At 42.8% G+C, this 22,068-nt stretch overlaps 1 protein-coding gene across 3 annotated transcripts in view; it reads left to right on the top strand.

The window, feature by feature from the left end:
- atm (ATM serine/threonine kinase) overlaps window positions 1-22,068 on the top strand; it is a 132,250-nt gene that overhangs the window by 69,052 nt on the left and 41,130 nt on the right. For all 3 annotated transcript variants that reach the window (XM_034168086.1, XM_034168084.1, XM_034168085.1), the window contains exons 40-50: window positions 609-717; window positions 1,883-1,971; window positions 4,335-4,437; window positions 7,854-8,002; window positions 8,478-8,579; window positions 8,681-8,800; window positions 9,216-9,450; window positions 9,568-9,738; window positions 12,566-12,685; window positions 13,446-13,663; window positions 14,197-14,404. In XM_034168086.1, the coding sequence (XP_034023977.1) occupies window positions 609-717; window positions 1,883-1,971; window positions 4,335-4,437; window positions 7,854-8,002; window positions 8,478-8,579; window positions 8,681-8,800; window positions 9,216-9,450; window positions 9,568-9,738; window positions 12,566-12,685; window positions 13,446-13,663; window positions 14,197-14,404 (1,624 nt within the window). The remainder of the gene's footprint in view (window positions 1-608; window positions 718-1,882; window positions 1,972-4,334; window positions 4,438-7,853; window positions 8,003-8,477; window positions 8,580-8,680; window positions 8,801-9,215; window positions 9,451-9,567; window positions 9,739-12,565; window positions 12,686-13,445; window positions 13,664-14,196; window positions 14,405-22,068) is intronic.

Genomic DNA, 22,068 nt, shown 5'->3' with positions numbered 1-22,068 from the left:
CCCAATTCAGATCAGGGAGACAGACACCCTCTCTACTTTTAAGATTAGGCTTAAAACTTTCCTTTTTGCTAAAGCTTATAGTTAGGGCTGGATCAGGTGACCCTGAACCATCCCTTAGTTATGCTGCTATAGACGTAGACTGCTGGGGGGTTCCCATGATACACTGTTTCTTTCTCTTTTTGCTCTGTATGCACCACTCTGCATTTAATCATTAGTGATCGATCTCTGCTCCCCTCCACAGCATGTCTTTTTCCTGGTTCTCTCCCTCAGCCCCAACCAGTCCCAGCAGAAGACTGCCCCTCCCTGAGCCTGGTTCTGCTGGAGGTTTCTTCCTGTTAAAAGGGAGTTTTTCCTTCCCACTGTCGCCAAGTGCTTGCTCACAGGGGGTCGTTTTGACCGTTGGGGTTTTACATAATTATTGTATGGCCTTGCCTTACAATATAAAGCGCCTTGGGGCAACTGTTTGTTGTGATTTGGCGCTATATAAAAAAAAATTAATTGATTGATTGATTTGAAGCCTGACCATTATTTTGTCTATGGAGAAATTGATCAGGAAAATGTTACGTTTTACATTTTTCCCAATTACAGCATGTATTTTCAATTTGTAGAACCAAGTCCAGAGCGACTCGCAAAATCAATTTTGAAGATAACAGCCAGAACTTCACCATCTCTAGCATGACAGAAAAGAGCATGGAAGACGCAAATATCAATCTGCAGGTTAGTCTTCCATGTTATTGCGTTCATAAAATTCTTTACATTTGTGTTCCTTGTTGTTCCAGTAACATGCAAGAGAATCATACTTGAATATATAATTATTTGGTACTGTCTTCTGGGAGACCAGAGTAGTGATGAAAAGTTTATAAATCAGCGTATTACTGAACAGACTGTATGATTCTGTAATAATTACCCATTAAATGTGAAGTTATTCTCCAGAACGACCTCAGCGAACACTTTCTACAGTGGTGTTTTATAGCTGAGCAATATATCGGTATGTCATAGATGTCATCCACACATTAAAAGGCAAGTGACCTCTGTATGTGTATGCACGCGTGTATGGATTTGATCACGGAAAAACTGGGGAGAGGTGGCATTTGCTGTTTGGTATGTATATGTATTTTGGGTCAATGATGAATGCAGCGAAAACAAAGTTGATAGGACAAATATATTTTGAAAAACTACAGATATTGGCTAACAACGGTGAACAATGGATGTTGATAATTACATTGTGGTTCCACAAGCCATTCCAAATCATTATAGAAACTTTGTATAATTTATTGCCACCCTTGACAAATGTCAGCCACCTATGTTATAAGCACTATCCAATCTAGAGCCTGTGGATCCCCACGGGCAACACGCAAGTTTTTCATTTTAATCACAATACATTTCTTTATATCTTGAATTATGATGCAAAATTTTGACATCCAAGTTCATGGTTCAACCTAATTCTAACCTAATTCTGTTGAACCAAGAGCTATACAGCTTGTTGCAGTTGAACAGATTTACCATACAGCACCATGATTGATGTACACTAACTGAAGTCAGACATTTTAAGTGAGTGGAAATTGTTCATGTATCCCTCCCTGGCTGTAAAAGTAATGATTGGTATTAACAATAATCCTTATATTTAGTTTGTCCATTTTTTTGCCCAGTGAAAATGCTTTAGAACATTGATTTGGCACATATTTTAAGTCCAGATGTCCATGTAGAATAGGTCACAGGTAGCCTTGAACTACGAACCTTCTGTTTGGGAGGCAAACATACCAGTGGCTTGTGTCACAGTTTCCAGGTTTTTCACATGCCGTCTTAGTAGCAACTAAATCTAAAACTGAAAAAAATTCCATTATTTATTTATTTTTTTAGTTTCTAATGAGCTGTTTTGTAGGAGCTGCTGATTGAGGTGTACCGGAGTATAGGTGAGCCTGACAGTCTTTATGGCTGCGGTGGGGAGACTATGACCAGTCCACTGACCAGGTAATCACTAAGCTCTAGCTAATGAAATGTAGTGTCTTTGACATACTACTTAAGAAGTAGATGGAGTAAAGTCACATTTAATTAAACACAGTGCTCTCAACCATCAACATGAACAGAAGAACTTCTTTCGGCTGCTCCCGATAGGGATCACCACAGCAGGATCAATCATTTCCATCTCACCCTGTCCTCTGTATCTTCTTCTGTCACACCAACCACCTGCATGTCCGTCCTCAGCACATCAATAAACCTCCTCTTTGGCCTCCCTCTTCCCCTCCTGCCTGGTGGCTCCATCCTCAGCATTCTTCTCCCTATATACAGTGGGTCCCTCCTCTGCACATGTCCAAACCATCTCAATCTCACATCTCTGACTTTGTCTCCAAACCATCCCTGTGATATGCTCATTCATAATCCTGTCCATTCTTGTCGCTCCAAAAGAGAATTGCAAAATCTCCAGCTCGGCCTCCTGTCTTTGTTAGTGTCACCATCTCTAAGCCCTGCAATATAGTTGGTTGTACTACTGTCTTGTAGACTTTCCCCTTCATTCTTACAGATATTCTTTAGTCACAAATCACTCCTGCCATCTTTCTCCACCCACTCCACCCTGTCTGCACTCTCTTCTTCGCCTCTCTACCACACTCTCCATTACTTTGAACAGTTGACCCCAAGTATTTAAACTCATGTACTTTCACCACTTCCACTCCTTGTAATGGCACTATTCCACTGGGCTCCCTCTCATTCACACACAGGTACTCAATCTTGCTCCGACTGACTTCTCCAGATCTCCAGAGCATATCTTCATCTTTCCAGGCTAGACTCAACCTGCTTTCTACTCTAACTATTGATCACAATGTCATCTGCAAACATCATAGTCCATGGAGACTCCTGTCTGATCTCATCAGACAACCTTTCCAACACCATTGCAAACAAGAAAGGGCTCAGCGCTGATCCTTGGTGTAATCCCACCTCCACCTTGCATGAGTCTGTCATTCCTACTGTGCATCTCACTGCTGTCATACTATTCTTTGGCATGTCCTGCACTACCTTTACATCTTTGTCTGCCACTCCAGGTTTCGTCATACAGTACCACAACTCTTCTCTTGGCACCCTGTCATAAGCTTTCTCTAAGTCCACAAACACCAAATGTAACTCCTTCTGGCCTTCTCTGTACTTCTCCATCAGTATTCTATGAGCAGCCACTGCATCGATAGTGCTTTCTTGGCATTAAACCATATTGCTGCTCACAGATCTTAACCAGCACACTTCATCTCCACTCCTCAGACATCTTCTCACTTTCTAAGATTTTATTAAACAATCTGGTTCGAAACTCCACTGCCATCTTTCCTAGACATTTCCATGCCTCACCGGAATGTCATCTGGACCAGCTGTCTTTCCACTCTTCGTGCTCTTCATAGCTGCTCTCACTTCATCCTTACTAATCCCTTGCATTTTCTGATTTACTTTCTCCACATTATGCAGGCTTTTCTCTCTGTCATTTCTTCATTCATCAGCTCCTCAGAATATTCCGTCCACCTTCTCAACGCACTCTCCCCGCTTGTCAGCACATTACCATCTGCATCTTTTACCACCCGAACCTGCTGCACATCTTTTCCAGCTCTGTACCTTTGTCTTGCCAATTGGTACTAGTCCTTTTCTGCTTCCTTACTGCTCAACCTCTTGCACAGCTCGGTATATGTCTTTTCCTTAGCTTTTGCCACTTTGTCACCTCACGCCACATCTCCTTGTACTCCTGTCTACTTTCTTCATATTTCTGACTATACCAATTATTTTTTGCCATCCTCTATCCCCTTACGCTTTCCTGGGCATCTTCTTTCTACCACTACGTCTCCTTGTTTTCCTTCCGCTGTCCAGATGTCACACCCAGTACCTTCCAAGCTTTCTCCCTCACCACATCTGCAGTACTTTTCCAGTTATTCAAAATTGCTTCCCCTCCATCCAGTGCCTCTCTCACCTGCTTACTGAAATTCACACAACAGTCACCCTCCTTCAGTTTCCGCTATCTGATCCTTTGTTGATCTAGGCCTTGACCGATCCGGTGTGGAAATTCAAGTTTTGTGCTGCATCTTTAATTTTTGGCAAATTTTATGTTGGATGCTCTTCTTGACACAACTCTCCTCATTTAACCGGGCTTGGGACCGGCATTCAGAATGCGCTGGCTGTACACCCCATGTGGCTGAGTTATCACCATGGACACAACATGAATGTGTAATTTGCAGGGTGATTGTTGTTGTTTGTGGATCTGCTGTATACAGTTCTGTAAATGGCGTTTTCTCAATTTAAATTGCTATTTTCTGCAGGATTCAGTCACTACAACACTCACTAATTCTTGTTGCAACATTGATTAGAATTAGAACATACGAGCATGAAGCATTGTGGGGGAAAGCCCTGACCTCATATGACCTTCACTCAACTTTGCCTGAGGTCACTCGACAAGTGGGAATTGTAGAGGTAAGACGATGAAAATTTCAAACAGCCATTTTTAATGTTGATCCAACGTTAATATGTTTTGAACCTTTTAAACATTATTTATGACCTATGTGTAACATCAAATGGCATGAAATATAACAAAATATGACATTTGCATTGTAATTTGAATAAGCGAAGTGCGCAGTGCATCTGCACATGCGTGGGTCAAACGGGGCAAAAATACCAACTACCGAACTCACACCCATTGAATTTTGTATACAGTAGCATTAGCGGACTGTAAAAGTTAAGGCTTACAGGGATTGTTTCAAAGGCTTTAAGCCTCAAGCGACGCATACAATAATGACAGGGGCGCATTGTGCTGTTTTCAAATGCTCGAATGGAATTTATAGGCTTGAAAGTTGGCTGAAAACACACGATTGCAAAGCTCCACCGAGTCCACACAAAGACGGAAAGAAGAAGAAATGCGGTCGTAAACCGGCGTTCATTCTACACAATTTCCCCACAGAAAAGTAAGATCCAGACGGACATGAAAGACGGACTAAAATTCTAAGTTTCTTGCACGCATTTATTTTGTCAATATCCTGAAACTGTGCCGAATTATAATGTGGCTGATGGTGCTGTTTTCGTGCATCGGCTTATGACTGTAATGTCGCGCCATGAATGACGTAGCGCGTAATATTGTAAAATTGACATGTTCTATAAACAAACTGCATGCATGCACATATCATTGTATGTCTGTCAACTTATCAAAACAAACGTGACACCAAAGAGGTTATATGTGAGACCCACCTTCATTGTAGTCATTATGAAGCCGGTGGAATAGCGATTTCTCATCCCTGCTTAGCAAATATTCTGCAATATCCATAGTTTAAGACTCTGGACTTCGTCTAACCATCCGTCAGCTGCCTTCAATGGGTCAGAAATTTGTTTGTCTCCAACTATCAACAAGGACTGGTCATTTTCGACAGCGGCTCTCTCTTCCTGCTTTGTCGGCACTAACGATAGTTTCTGTAACGATGCAGCACACGAAAGCACATCCAGCTCTGCTTTTCCATTTCTGTCCACTGCCGTACGTAGTCCTGGTTATAATAGGCAATCCGTGGAGCTTACAAAAACGCTTTAAATCGTCAACTTTCCAGCGGTTGAAATGATCCAAATCACAGCACTCCTCCCTGCTTTCCGCTGTCATAGCTTGTGGATTGGTAGTCGAAAAATTTAGCCTACCCCTAATGCACCGTGTGCACTTCGCTTATTGTCATAAATTGTTTGCATTGTGTAACTGTTACTACAGTGTTTTCTGGCGGTTTCAGTGTTAGGACACCAGCATTTGGAACAAAAGTGAGATTTCGGCCTTGTCCACACGGTAAAGGCATGATAACATTACGCTGACTGATATAATCAAAAACAAGTTTAAATGATCATGGCTGGAAGAAAAGGACCAGCTCGGAGATTATTTATCAGACTACGTGAGGAAGCTGAATGCTTCTGGTGTCATGCCCACTTGAAGTATTAGATTAAATGCAGAGGACAAGTTTCGTTGTATGTATGTATATATGTGCAATGACAATAAAGTTTCTATTCTATCTTCTATTCCCTGAACCAAGCACAGGATATTGCCCATAATAGACCCAGATGGAGACATCTGGTTTCCATGCTTGGCTGCACGTGCCCTGAGTGCAAGAACATTAACTCACTAACCTGCTAATTTACCTCACCAGCATGTCTTTGGAAGTGGGAGGAACCTGGAGCACCCAGAGGGAACCTACGCAAGCAAGGGGGAAACGTGCAAACTACACACAGAAAGGCCCAGGCAGGAAGTGATCCCAGGACATTCTTGCCGTTAGGCAACAGTGCTAGTCACTAAAGCCTCAGTCCCGCTGAATAATAAGCCATGAATAATGACCCATGCATGGGTGTGTCAGTGATTATTTGAAGAATGATCCACGTTTTAAGCTATCACGTATCCGCTGCTATGCTGCCTCTGTGTGCCTCTCTGTACTTCACACGTGCCACTTGTCAGCCTCTAGTGAGCCATGACTGATCTGTCATTTGAGCCCCGTCCAGCCTCGAATGGCTCCTGTCGGCGCATATGATCCACATCAAGCCACATATGTTGTATGTTGTATGGGTTTTACATAATTATTGTATGGCCTTGCCTTACAATATAAAGCGCCTTGGGGCAACTGTTTGTTGTGATTTGGCGCTATATAAAAAAATTGATTGATTGATTGATATGATCCATGGTGCGCCATATAACGTGACGTTGGTGCACGTTTCAAGATTTTGTCACATTTTTTTTAAATGCAGTCCAAAAAAAAGACGCATACTACGGCCGGTGTGCACATCCATGTGCCAGGCTGGAGTTCACCTGTGTTCCAGAGTCATTAAATGCGCTTCTTCTCGCTGGCTTTTTTTCTTCCGCGGCTCTCCAGTGATCCAACTTTTAACTTTGTGTTCGTCCATTAATGTCTACAAAATTGCTCTTTTGTGAGCTCGTGTTCTGCGTAAATGCTTATCTTGAGTGTGAGTCGTTGCATCAGCACGTACAGAGTGCGCTTCATTTGATCCATTATAACAAGATGTTAAATCTATCATAAACATACTTTTGCAGATGCTTTTAAAGAAGGAATGAACATGTAACTGTTTTACCAAGCTATTACAATATAAACATTGCAAATAATTACCTTTTTAGGCTGTTCCAAATATGTTCTCCACCTCAACACAGGAGAGAGAGACAGATAGAGGAAAAAAGTGTCCAGATGAAACAGTCCTCTGTGATTCCAGAAATGATTAGAGGTGTTTTCAACTGCCAAACTGTGATAGAAAATGATTAATGCACTACAAAATAATTATTTTATATACAGTGTCCAGTGCACAAAGCAGGTGGGATTGTCACGACGAAGTGTGTGAGAGGGCAGAGCCAAAATAGCCTGTCCTGTCCTTGTAGCCTCCGGGTACTTGGATAATGGGCTTATAACAGTCTCGTCCTCAACACAAACATGGCTCTAAAGTCCTTGTTTGTCCTAGTAGTACCTCATACACAAACTGCACCATGCTGTTTTTGCTAAATTTTGAACATCTTGAAATCAGCACCACGCTCAGAGATAAGCCTCGTTAGCCAAATATTCTGCCACTAAGAGCCTCTCAGAGCCACTATTCTCCACGATTGTTGAATAACTAGACTCGTACCAAAAAAAAAACATGCTACGTGGCTCATTATTCATCTTTCATTATTCGGTGGGACCAGGGCTTAATTCACCATACCACCTACTGACTGATGCTGTCTTTTAAAATTTCTTGTCATCACTCATTTTCATTGGTTCACTGATTGAGTTTTATCATTTTCAAATTGGACAAAAAAAAAAACTATCTTGTAAAAAATGTACTATATTAGTACCTGAGTGTGATCATTCATGTTCCTCTGTGTGGAACAACAGGGCTTGCAGAACTTTGGTCTGAGCAGCATCCTTACCACCTACATCAGAGGTCTTGAGAGTGACGGGGTAGAGTGGGGCTCTGAGCTGAGAGAGCTCCGTTTCCAGGCAGCCTGGAGGAATACGCAGTGGGACTGTGACCTTTCAGAGGGGTGAGGATGGAGTCTATGACTGCATCAAACTCAACCGTACAGCGTGATTGTGCTGTGCAGCGACTTGGGTTCACATAGAAAATTATTTGTATGTCAATTAGTCAAGAATATCTGACCAATATACTACTTGGTAAAGAAGGAAAGTACTGCTTCATAGCAACTCAGAAATGACCAACACATACTAACAGTTATAAGCTGTTTCACAAACTGCATATGAAACATCAGGCAGTTGTGTTTTGGCCAAATTATGATTTTTAGCTGTGAGTCATACAAATTAGAAAACTGTTGGCTCACAGTAATGCAGCATCAGATGTGGGAGACGGCAACAAACCCCACTGAAAGCAATGAGCCGTCCTGCACAGTACAGTTTCACCACTACAGTACTCCTGTGAACATGGCCTTAGAAAGAAGTGTTGTACAAGGCTGTGTCTTAATTTTATTAATCCATTATTTTTCTTTCCACTTGCATCTGAAGTGAGAAATCCAAACCTGGCTTCAATGAATCTCTGTTTTGTGCACTGCAAGCCTTGAGGGACAAAGAATTCTCCATATTTGATGAAACTCTGACACAGGCCAGGTATGGCACACATTTAGACATTCCTCTGAAAAATGGATTTCATTTTGAAGTTGCAACTAAATGATAAGAGAAGTGTTTCATATCTGTTCTCCCTTCCACAGATGTGCAGAGGTGGAAGAGCTGTGCAGAGGCAGTCTAGAGGCTGTGTCCTCTCTGTACCCGGCCCTCAGGAATCTCCAGAGCATAAGGGAACTGGAGAGTGTCAAGCAGCTTTTCTCCAGGTGATGGCAGCACTCACATCAGTAATTGTAGTTACAGAACATAGGTAGTCCCTTATATGTTAAATTAGTTTTTCCAAACAAGGATTGGTAAATGACAAGTGGTTGAGATGTGAAAATATGAACTTTAAAACAAAGACTTAGTCACAGTAATTAAAAAAAGTTATATCTAAAGAGAAAATGGAGTCTAGAAACAATTTATTTAATGTAAAAGGCCATATGGTGCCAAATCTCTTTTTTTTATATACTGAGCTGTCCCTAAATTTAACAGCCCTTTCTGTGCCACATTCAACTTTCAGACCAAGTTTTGTGAAATTTGGTCCATCTGTTTCTAAATCACTCTACTAACAGCCTTTGATAAACACCACACTACTTCATATTTTGTGATACATGTGTATATTATTTATTTCCATGTCAGGCCCTTCTCAGAGGTGACCCTGAGGGATGTGTGCAGTCAGTGGAAGCAGCATTCCAAGCTGTTGTCCAACAGTGACTTTTCTTTTTTGGAGCCCATTCTGGCTATCCGTTCAGTAGCACTACTCACCTTGATGTCCAGGTTGGAAGACTCTGACAGCACCACGTACCTCAGCTCTATACTCACTGATCACCTCATGGAGCTTTGTCGACTGGCTCGAAAAGCTGGGAATACACAGGTAGGACCTCAACTTATGTGCGGTCAGATTTAGAGAAATGCTTCTCCCCTTTTATTTTTCAGACAGACAGTAAAAACAAGTAACTGCAGTGATGGCTAAAGTACAGTACATGTTCAGTTGGCAGAGCGGGCAGTCTTCCAAATGAAGCAACACTGTACCAGAGGGTCCTCAGTGTCATCCACTGTGTCGTCATGGCAACTGGAGGAGGCCCAAGTGTTCTGGGCAAAGAGAGAACAGGGACTGGCCCTGGGCTTGCTGAGGCAGATGATACACAACCTGGAGGAGCAGGTCAAACACTAATGCACAAATAATTATTCAAAGAGGCAATGAATGAGTGTGTTCACATTGTGTATCACTCACACAATCATGACTGAGTTACGTTGCAGCACACACACACAAAATCTGTGGCCCTCTCTTTAATCCAAAACTAACATTTAAAGAAATTCTACACAAATGTTTATAGTTGGTCACTGTAGACAGGTGTGTATGGTGATGTAATACTTCTGGAGAAGTTGACGGTCCAAGCCTTGTCTTCAAAGTCAGAGATGACAACTGGTCTTGTTTGGTGCTTTGTCTTTCTTGAAAATCTATGTGGGTTATTGTCAAATGGCTTTAGAGGTTACTGAAGGAGAGCTAGATTAGACCAATTACATGCACAGTGAGAGAGCGCCAGTTTCAACACTACAGTCATGTCATGCATCTTCCAGAGCACAGTGCAACATACCACAGTCTTGTTGCTGAGGACACCTGCCATTGAACCATGCAAATGTATTCTCTCGAGGCAGGCACATGGTTGCTTTCATGAAATAAGGATGCACCACAGGTCTACCTGGGTGGTCATCAGGTCAGGATCCAAAGGAGTTCTGTGATGTACGTACTTAATGCAATAACTCACAGCACCAGTTCATGTTGCCAAACCTGCAGCTCTTAAATACTCACACGGCCATCCTTCTGTCACTGAAATGTAAACCTGTCTGTCAGGTTTTACACATTTGTTTTTAATATTAAGAAAGCATTTGTTTAAATACCTTTTACAGAAGTAAAAGGTATTTAAACCTATTTAAATCTCTGTGCTTGTTCTGTTAGACCTCAGTGCTGCTTTTGATACTGTTGACCATAAAATTTTATTACAGAGATTAGAGCATGCCGTAGGTATTAAAGGCACTGCGCTGCGGTGGTTTGAATCATATTTATCTAATAGATTACAATTTGTTCATGTAAATGGGGAATCTTCTTCACAGACTAAGGTTAATTATGGAGTTCCACAAGGTTCTGTGCTAGGACCAATTTTATTCACTTTATACATGCTTCCCTTAGGCAGTATTATTAGACAGCATTGCTTAAATTTTCATTGTCATGCAGATGATACCCAGCTTTATCTATCCATGAAGCCAGAGGACACACACCAATTAGCTAAACTGCAGGATTGTCTTACAGACATAAAGACATGGATGACCTCTAATTTCCTGCTTTTAAATTCAGATAAAACTGAAGTTATTGTACTTGGCCCCACAAATCTTAGAAACATGGTGTCTAACCAGATCCTTACTCTGGATGGCATTACCCTGACCTCTAGTAATACTGTGAGAAATCTTGGAGTCATTTTTGATCAGGATATGTCATTCAGTGCGCATATTAAACAAATATGTAGGACTGCTTTTTTGCATTTACGCAATATCTCTAAAATTAGAAAGGTCTTGTCTCAGAGTGATGCTGAAAAACTAATTCATGCATTTATTTCCTCTAGGCTGGACTATTGTAATTCATTATTATCAGGTTGTCCTAAAAGTTCCCTGAAAAGCCTTCAGTTAATTCAAAATGCTGCAGCTAGAGTACTGACAGGGACTAGAAGGAGAGAGCATATTTCACCCATATTGGCTTCTCTTCATTGGCTTCCTGTTAATTCTAGAATAGAATTTAAAATTCTTCTTCTTACTTATAAGGTTTTGAATAATCAGGTCCCATCTTATCTTAGGGACCTCATAGTACCATATCACCCCAATAGAGCGCTTCGCTCTCAGACTGCAGGCTTACTTGTAGTTCCTAGGGTTTGTAAGAGTAGAATGGGAGGCAGAGCCTTCAGCTTTCAGGCTCCTCTCCTCTGGAACCAGCTCCCAATTCAGATCAGGGAGACAGGCACCCTCTCTACTTTTAAGATTAGGCTTAAAACTTTCCTTTTTGCTAAAGCTTATAGTTAGGGCTGGATCAGCTGACCCTGAACCATCCCTTAGTTATGCTGCTATAGACTTAGACTGCTGGGGGGTTCCCATGATGCACTGAGTGTTTCTTTCTCTTTTTGCTCTGTATGCACCACTCTGCATTTAATCATTAGTGATTGATCTCTGCTCCCCTCCACAGCATGTCTTTTTCCTGGTTCTCTCCCTCAGCCCCAACCAGTCCCAGCAGAAGACTGCCCCTCCCTGAGCCTGGTTCTGCTGGAGGTTTCTTCCTGTTAAAAGGGAGTTTTTCCTTCCCACTGTCGCCAAGTGCTTGCTCACAGGGGGTCGTTTTGACCGTTGGGGTTTTTCCGTAATTACTGTATGGCTTTGCCTTACAATATAAAGCGCCTTGGGGCAACTGTTTGTTGTGATTTGGCGCTATATAAATAAAATGGATTTGATTTGAAGTAGTTTGCATGTTTGAGTGAAGGAAGCCATGTGCCTGCTGGCTTAAAGTGGATATATGAAGAATAACCCCTCATAGCCAGACACTGCAGATCTATTTTACCTTAAATTACATTTCACCAATGTGGTTTCTGTGTTATACTGGAGATTTACATATAGATCTGAAGGGTTTGGTGCTTTGTGGAGAAATGCATTCTAATGCTTGCAGGTATAATTGTCACTTTTTCCTGCCAGTGTGGCAGAATTATGACTTTGGAAGATTGTGTGAGATAAACCCCCAGAGCTCTGTGACCTCCAATGGGGAGTTTTTAGGTGTGTAATAATTGTATAGATCGCATGATACTTGAAATTACTTGAAAATATATATTACAGTCCATGTTGAGGCTCCATTAAGTAAATTCTCAAACTTTTACAATACATCATGATATGCATTTATTACAATGTACAGTGGTTTTACACCTTACTTCTTTGTTTTGTTATGTGCTGGTCAGGTGGACTTTAATCCTGCTCTGGCTCCTGTCTACACTGAGTGCCTCAGGCTGTGTGGTACCTGGCTGGCTGAGACCTGCCTAGAAAGTCCTGGAGTTATACTGGAAAAGTACCTGGAGAGGGTAAGAGGAAGTAAATAGTGATAAACTGGTTCTAATACAAACAATGGCCTGCTTTTAAAGAAGAGGTGTACACCTCATTTTAAGCAGGACTTCAGTGGCTGTCAGTACAGGAAACTGGGCAAAGCACAGGTTACCTACAGGTTTCTGAAACATCTTAAAATATAAATTAATTGTAATAAATGTCCTAAATTTTAACTTGACAGCATAAAAATGAGTTTCATCTGTATTCTGTGACATTCATGCATATTATGCCTCTCTCGGAGAAATGAAAGTTATTACTATCAGTCAGGCAGTGTTCTGCCACTGTGATCTCTTGTGACTGCATCGCAGAAACCCTTGAGACATGGGTACACACACACACACACACACACACACACACATGCGCATGACATGAATAATTCATTTATGTCCAGATAATTTAAGAGGAGGACCAAGGACATAAATATTAAACTGCTACAGGTTTACAACCTATGTCCTTGAGCTACATCAAATTCATATAGACAGAAATAAATTATTTATGGACATGCATGTGGTTGTGTATTTGTGCCTGTTTACATCCAACTACCACAAGGTCACACAGTATTTTAGTTTTCTTGAGTTTTGGTTAAGTTTATATTGCTAAAATGCCTCTGGTTGAAGTAATATTCAGTGTTGTTTGAGTTCTTGCACCACTGCTGTGCCTGTTTAACCCTTAGTCATTGCTGTTCTGACTCTGACAGAACAGACAGAACATTAAGATTTGGCTGTACTGTTCTTCAAGGCGGCGGAGGTGATCGAGAGTGAATCTGGAATGCAAGACTCCAGGCTGCAAAGCCAACGCACTGAAGCCTTCCTGTTTCTGGCTCGCTTCTCAGACGCTCAGTACCAGAGCATCGACAAGTACATGAAGTCCTCTGAGTTTGAGAACAAACAAGCCTTGCTTCAGAATGCCAAAGAAGAAGTGGACTTAATGAGGGAGCAGAAAGTGACATCTAACAGGTTCAAAAGATAATAAATCCTTTGTTTTTCAGATTTTAATCTCTTGAGTATATTTTTATACTACAGATTTTTTTTTCATGAAATTGTCTTTAAACATTGATGTGATCCATTGGTGCTGTTAAAACTCTTAACTCCTGTTTCACACCAGGCATCTGTGCTGCGAAAGGAAAGGTGTCAATTTAAAAAAAGTATGAAACTGATTCTAATGTCATCTGCGTGATGGTTTGTTGGACAGCAGCTTGTTGAGTTGGCCACTGTGCTGCGACGGCTGATTAAGGGTTGCAAATTTGTGGCCTGGGGGCCATATTTGACATGGTTTACCAGGGTATCTGTACTAAAACTCAGGAAAAAAAAAATAAAAGTGCACCTTGAGATCTGTTAGTGATGACAAATGGGGCTCTGACATGAAGTATGCATGTTGAATTTTGCATATGCCCATATGTATTGCTTGCTCCATATAGTTGGTGGTGTGGAGGTTAGTGATACTGAAATGAGTGACAGATGATTTACTTGCCCATTTTCTGAATTTACAGATACACAGTAAAGGTTCAGCGAGAGCTAGAGCTGGATGAGAAGGCCCTCTCCAACCTGCAGGCAGACAGACAGCGTTTTCTTTGCAAGGCAGTGGAAAATTACATTGAGTGTTTGGCACAAGGTGAAGAACACGACACTTGGGTGTTCCGCCTGGCTTCACTTTGGCTGGAGAATGCAGATGTTAAGCCTGTAAATAACATGATGAAGGTTAGTTAAATACAACTAAACTGCTTATTTTTGTTCACACTAGTATTTCTTAAACAAATTACGAACAAAAATGTGCATTCATGTATGTATTTATTTATTTATTGCGTAATTCCAATTTTGGGTGGGGAAAAAAATCCACACACAGTTGTATGTAAAAGTTGGGCACCCCTGATGATTTCCATGATTTTCCTTTATAAATCATTGGTTGTTTGGATCAGCAATTTCAGTTAAATATATCATATAGCAGACAAACACAGTGATATTTGAGAAGTGAAATGAAGTTTATAGGATTTACAGAAAGTGTGCAATGATTCTTCAAACAAAATTAGGCAGGTGCATAAATTTGGGCACCCCAACAGAAAAAAATACATCAAAATTTAGTTCATCCTCCTTTGCAGAAATAACAGCCTCTAAACACTTGCTATAGCTTCCAATGAGAGTCTGGATTCTGGTTGAAGGTATTTTGGACTAGTCTTCTTTACAAAACATCTCAGGTTTGTTGGTTTCCGAGCATGGACAGCCTGCTTAAAATCACACCACAGATTTTCAATAATATTCAGGGCTGGAGACTGAGATGGCCATTCCAGAACATTGTACTTGTTCATCTGCGTGAATGCCTTAGTAGATTTTGAGCAGTGTTTAGGGGTCGTTGTCTTGTTGAAAGATCCAGCCCTGGCGCAACTTCAACTTTGTCAATGATTCATTAACATTGTTCTCAAGAATCTACTGATATTGACTGGAATCCATGTGACCCTCAACTTTAACAAGATTCCCAGTATCTGCACTGGCCACACAGCCCCACAGCATGATGGAACCACGTCCAAATTTTACTGTAGGTAGCAAGTGTTTTTCTTGGAATGCTGTGTTCTTTTTCAGCCATGCATACTGCTCTTTATGTCCCTATAACTCAATTTTAGTTTCATCAGTCCACAGCACCTTATTCCAGAATGAAGCTGGCTTGTCCAAATGTGTTTTTAGCATACCTCAAGCGACTCTATTTGTGGTGTGTACGCAGAAGAGGCTTCCTCTGCATTGCAGCATTCATACAGCATCTCCTTGTGCAAAGTGCGCTGTATAGTTGAATGATGCACAGAGACACTATCTGCAGCAAGATCATGTTGTAGGTCTTTGGAGCAGGTCTGTGGGTTGACTATGACTGTTCTCACCTTACTTTGTTTCAGCTTATCTGAGACTTTTCTTGGCCTGCCACTTTGGGCCTTAACTAGTACTTTGCCTGTGGTCTTCCATTTCCTCACTATGTTCCTCACAGTGGAAACTGACAGCTGAAATCTCTTAGCTTTTTGTATCCTTCCCCTAAACCATGATGTTGAACAGTCTGTTTTCAGATCATTTGAGAGTTGCTTAGAGGTTCCCATGTTGCCACTCGTTAGAAGAGATGCAAAGAGGGGAAACATTTGCAAATGGCCACCTTAAATACCCTTTCTCATGATTGGATTCACCTGTGTAAGGAGGTCAAGGGTCAGTGAGCTTACCAATGTTTCAATAATTAGTGCTAAATGTATTCAAATCAATAAAATGACATGGGTGCCCAAATTTATGCACCTGCCCAATTTTGTTTACATAATTATTGCACACTTTATGTAAATACTAGAAACTTCATTTCAATTCTCAAATATCAGTGTGTTTGTCTGCTATATGATAAATTTTACTGATGTTTCTGATCCAGACAACCAATGATTTATAAATGAAAATCATGAGAATCATCAGGGGTGCCTTTGCATACAACTATATATATACACACACACACCCACACATATATATACACGAGGTCTGTGAGAAAACTATCTGACCTTTTTATTTTTTTCAAAAACTATATGGATTTGAATCATGTGCGCTTGCATCAGACAAGCTTGAACCTTCATGCGCATGCTTGAGTTTTTTTCACGCCTGTCGGTTGCTTCATTCGCCTGTGGGCAGGCTTTGAGTGAGCGCTGGTCCACCCCCCTCGTCAGATTTTTATTGTCAGTGAAATGGCTGAGAGGCTGCCGCTTTGCTCCATGAATTTTTTTTTAGAAACTGTTAGAGACAGCCAGTTGGAAACCATTCAAAAGATTCAGATGGATTTCGGTGAAGATTCTGTCGGCATCACACAGATTAAGGAGTGTTAAAACCTTTTTAAAGACGGCCCACAGCGGCGGAGGGCGCGCGGCGCACCGAGCGGCCATCGACAGGCTGGAACGACCAGATAATTTCTAAACTGAATGCTGTGTTGATCCGGGACATCATGTGACTACCACAGAAATGGCAAGAGAGCTGGACATAGCACTTTTGTGGCACATGCCACTGTTACAGGAGATTTTGTAATGAAAGACGTGCGGAGGATTTCGCGCGTGGGCACGGAGCCGCTCATTGCGCGCAAAAAAAAAAAAAAAAAACACCTCCGTGTTGGAAACCATTCAGAAGATTCAGACGGCTTTTGATGGCTTTTCAGTCGAGTGAGTATCCGAGAAAGTGTTTAACAGCTGGGCATGTTCCAACTTGTCCTGTGAGACTTCCAACACGGAGGTATTGTTTGTCCAGCGGCTGTGAGCGGCTGCGTCCCGACAAACGAATCCGTCCTCATGTCTTTCATTACAAAATCTCCTTTAACAGTGGAATGTGCCGATAAAGTGCTGATCCCGACCTCTTCTGAAACTTCTCTGCTAGTCACACGACGTCCTGCATCAATAGAGCCTTAAATTTGGAAGTGATCTGCTCGTTCCAGCCTGTCGATGGCCGCTCGGGGCGCGGTGCGCCCTCCGCCGCCATGGGCCATTTTTAATCCAGTTTTAATGGTCCTTAATCCGTGTGATACCGACAGAATCTTCACCGAAATCCATCTGAATTTTTCGAATGGTTTCCAACTGGCTGTCTCTAACAGTTTCTGAAAAAAAATTCATGGAGCAAAACGGCAGCCTCTCAGCCGTTTCACTGACAGTAAAAATCCGACGAGGCTCACTCAAAGCCTGCCCACAGGCGAATGACGCAACCGACAGGCGTGAAAAAACTCACACATGCACACGAAGGTTCAAGCTTGTCTGATGCAAGCGCACATGATTCAAATCCATATAGTTTTTGGAAAAAATAAAAAGGCCGGATACTTTTCTCACAGACCTCGTGTGTGTGTGTGTGTGTAAGTAAAACAACCTCTTAATTATACATTGTATTTGATTTTCCACAGCTCACTTTGTCAGTGAAGATGAAGGCTGGGTATCGATTCAAATGTCAAGATTCGATTCAATTCCGATTTTTAAGATTCATAATCAATTATTTTTGATTTGATCCCATCTCGATTTGGTTTAGTGTTATTAGAGTTGTTTTTTGAGGGGTTACCTGATTGTCATGCAGAATATTAATACTAGTATTATATTGACATTTGACAGCAAATTAATTAAGGATTGGTAGTTAATAACAATGGCTAAAAGACTGATGGCACGGACCAATCCCCCTCCCAGAATGATATTGTATTTTTGTTTTACAAACATGCTGTCGAGCAGAATTACTGAACAGATCCAGGGCAGCCAAAAGACGGCGCCAGATGTCTGTACACTTGGTTCATTGCTCCTGAAACATGTACATTTCTACATGCTTCCATGTTTTGGCCCAATACCTAGTTTCTTTTGGCTTTAAGGCCCCCCCCCCCCAAAAAAAAACAGCTTTACGTCACAAAATTTGGCCTTCAAAATGCAGGCAACAGTGTTTCAGAGAGTTATAAATTTAAAACATTTCCTGGGACAATGGTCATGGTTTCTCCTACAAATACTCGCATCTGCAGCGCGACGCACACCAGGGACAGTCCACACCAAGAACACTCCGCACCAGAGAACCTTCGTACGCTGTCCCACGGAAAAGGCACGTTATGACGAACACAAAAAAAAATAACTACTGTATGAATTAAAGGGTCACCATTTAATTTACACAGTAGTTTTTCCATTTAACGGTTGACAATTCTCTTTGGTGCTTTAGCACCTGGATGACCTTATACCAACAAGGTCACGAGGAGTGTGCACTTACCAAACCTCAAATGGGCACTTACCAACCTCAGATGCAGTTCAAGGAGGCTGATAATACGGCCGTAATCCACAGGGTGAGGAGCAGCTACATTCACTCTGTAGAAGCGGGCAAAAGTACAGGAGGAAACCCATGTTGCTGCAGTACAGATGGCAGTCAGTGGCACACCTCTCAAGGCAGCCCAGGAGGTAGATATGCCTCGAGTTGAATGAGATTTCACTGGAGGAGGTTGACGGTCGCCGTTCCTGTAAGCTTGCAATATAACATTAACAAACCACCACACCAGTCTTTGCTTGGACAAGGCGCAGCCCCTCCTGGGGCCCCCATCGCAGACAAACAGAGCATCACTTTTGTGAAACGCAGCTGTCAGTTCAATATTATACAAATAATGAATGTTTATGAGTTCAAGGATACGAATATTTCATGAAGTGAAAGCTGGAACATACCATTCAACAAGGCAAAGCCGAATTGAATGGTATGTTCCAGCTTTCACTGAACACACACGCAACCTGGTCGGCGCTTGTGCGTGCATGTACAACAACATCAAAAGAAGACTATGTCCTCAGTGCAGTGAAAAAAAAAATCACATCAGAAATGAGTCCAGCTTTTGTTCTTTCTTCCTGCTAACAGCCTCCATGCAGCACAGTGGATTTGTTTTGTGTGTGCGTGCGCACACGTGCACGAGCATGAGTGGGTGTGCATGTACTTGCGCATGAGCACGATCACGTGTATGTGCGCGCACGTGCACGTGAGAGTGCAATGGTACCAAATGCACGGAACGAAATTCGCACTCCAAATGGAACCAAGCTGCACTCTAAATGCAATACAACACAAATGGGATGAATTAATCCATGTCATGTGACATACAAAGCACCAATCAAATGACAAGGATCCACTCAGCTTTTATATAAAATGTCTGAGTGCACAAAGAGAGCACAACAGGCTGGAATTAGCTTCTGCAGTAGATTGAGGGATAAAGACACCCAAGATAACCAGCTGGTTAGCATGGAATGGTAAAACCGTCTTTGGTAAAAAGTAGGGGTTCGGCCATAGAGTAACCCCTGACCCATCAGAATTCCAGTGCACACAGTTGTCAGCAGTTAACAAGGCATGAAGCTCTCCAACGCGCTTTGCGGATGAAATGTCAAGGAGGAATGCAGTCTTAATTGACAACCAGCTGAGGTCACTGGCACCCAGTGGCTCAAACAGCAAAGAGCATAAACCCTCAAGAACTAATGGAACATCCCAGGGTGGCACACGTGGAATCCCCAGAGGCTGAAGGCGAAGAGCACCTCTTAAAAAGTGACATATCAGGGGGTGCGATCCTGTTGATCGACCATCTCCCATAATGTGGTGCGACCAAACAAGCTCATGTTCCCCCTCTCGGGCAGGAGAGAAGTGGCTCAAAGCTAGATGCACAGTTCTGTGTTGATGCAGCGTGGGGTTGAGGCCCAGGCTGTTGAGCCAAATTTGTAAGGGGTGCAAGAACAGGAGTCCCAGAATCATGACTGCCACCATCCTTTTCTGGAACTACAAAATAGGTTGAATAGAACCCCCTTAGGTGATCTGAACTGTGGACCTGCTCTATGGCTCTTTAGATTGGCACCTGGGAGTGAGCTGTAATTCGGCAAATTGCTGCCGAGACCGGTTAGCCTGAACAGCACACTCCAGGGTCTGCTGGGCTGCAGGACCAAAAAAACCTGACCTGGGATAACAAGCAGAGTGCGTAGTGATTCCCTGCAAGTCTCAAACAGAGGGGACTGAGCCAGCCACACCTGGCAACGGCCTATGGTCAGAGTGGACATCAGTCTGCCAAGCTCCCGTGACATGTAGGCAAAAGCTCGGAGTGAAGCATCACTCAAGCTCTGTGTGTCAGTGTCAACTCCATTATCCTGGAGAGACCAGGAGAGTGCAAGGGCAAGGTGAGACAGAGAGTTCCCCAGACGACCAATTCGAGCTGCAGTGTCGTAGCTCTTCGTAAGGTGATCAGGGTCATCAGTGACCCTACATTGAGGTCGCGGGCAACGGGATTCTGGCCGGGCAGCATCAGCAGGTGCTACAATCAGACTACTAACAACACTATCCACTGGAGGCATGTGGTCTAAGCCATACTGCAGTGCATCAGACATTGTGCACAGCGCCCTACAATCCTGTGCCATATGGGTGAAGGATTTTTGGTCAGGCCAGCCCCTCTGCAGCTCTTAAATATATAACAAGGAGGGTGGGACACTGAAAACTGGCTTCAGAATGTCCCTAAAAAAGGCACTAAAAGAGGCACTCTCCATGGAAGGAGCATCCACATCAAGCCGTGACAAGGCCAACTGAATGGCCTGTGTAAGGATTCAGACGCCTGAGGACCATCACCGTCAAAAGTGCGGGAATTCATGGTTGAAGGACAGGGGGAAGCAAGCATCATCTGTGAGTGCTTGTTTCAAGTGTCCATGTCCAAAGTATGGCCATCTTCTGGGCTCAGAGGCGCCAGACAGCTATTGCACGTATGCACCAATGCAGTAGACATTAGTGCATGTGGGTGTAGCAGTGAGAGAGAAACAAAATTTTGGGTGAAGTGAGTGAGAGCACTGTGTCCCAGGCTGATACCCAGTTGTTAGTTGTAAGAGCACAGTAGTGAGCGGTTGGCATTCACAGCCCACAAACTAGACACTAGGTGTTACAAATGTAAGCCACCGAATGGCAGAGTAGCCCTGAGCTACTGTGGAAAGCTACACACAGAGCAGCGGGCAAACACAGCCTGTTAAAAACAACTGCTGTAGGAAAAGAGCGAAAAACACTCGCAGCCAGCAGGGAATTAACGAATACTCCACAAATGCATGTAGAACAACAGTGCAACAGGAGCGCAGACACTCATAGCAGTGTCCAAACTCGGCACGTGGAGCAACAGCCGTAGAGCAGGAGCGAAAAACACAACTACAGCACAATGTCAACAACTGGAGCAACAGCCGTAGAGCAGGAGCGAAAAACACAACTACAGCACAATGTCAACAACTGGAGCAACAGCCGTAGAGCAGGAGCGAAAAACACTCGCAACTACAGCACAATGTCAACAACTGGAGCAACAGCCGTAGAGCAGGAGCGAAAAACACTCGCAACTACAGCACAATGTCAACAACTGGAGCAACAGCCGTAGAGCAGGAGCGAAAAACACTCACAACTACAGCACAATGTCAACAACTGGAGCAACAGCCGTAGAGCAGGAGCGAAAAACACTCACAACTACAGCACAATGTCAACAACTGGAGCAACAGCCGTAGAGCAGGAGCGAAAAACACTCGCAACTACAGCACAATGTCAACAACTGGAGCAACAGCCGTAGAGCAGGAGCGAAAAACACTCGCAACTACAGCACAATGTCAACAACTGGAGCAACAGCCGTAGAGCAGGAGCGAAAAACACTCGCAACTACAGCACAATGTCAACAACTGGAGCAACAGCCGTACAGCAGGAGCGAAAAACACTCGCAACTACAGCACAATGTCAACAACTGGAGCAACAGCCGTACAGCAGGAGCGAAAAACACTCGCAACTACAGCACAATGTCAACAACTGGAGCAACAGCCGTACAGCAGGAGCGAAAAACACAACTACAGCACAATGTCAACAACTGGAGCAACAGCCGTAGAGCAGGAGCGAAGCAC

Source organism: Thalassophryne amazonica, chromosome 4 (genome assembly GCF_902500255.1).
Source record: "Thalassophryne amazonica chromosome 4, fThaAma1.1, whole genome shotgun sequence".
Classification (NCBI taxonomy): Eukaryota; Metazoa; Chordata; class Actinopteri; order Batrachoidiformes; family Batrachoididae; genus Thalassophryne; species Thalassophryne amazonica.
The sequence above is the reverse complement of the archived record's forward strand: the minus strand, read 5'-3'. Positions and strand labels throughout refer to the sequence as shown.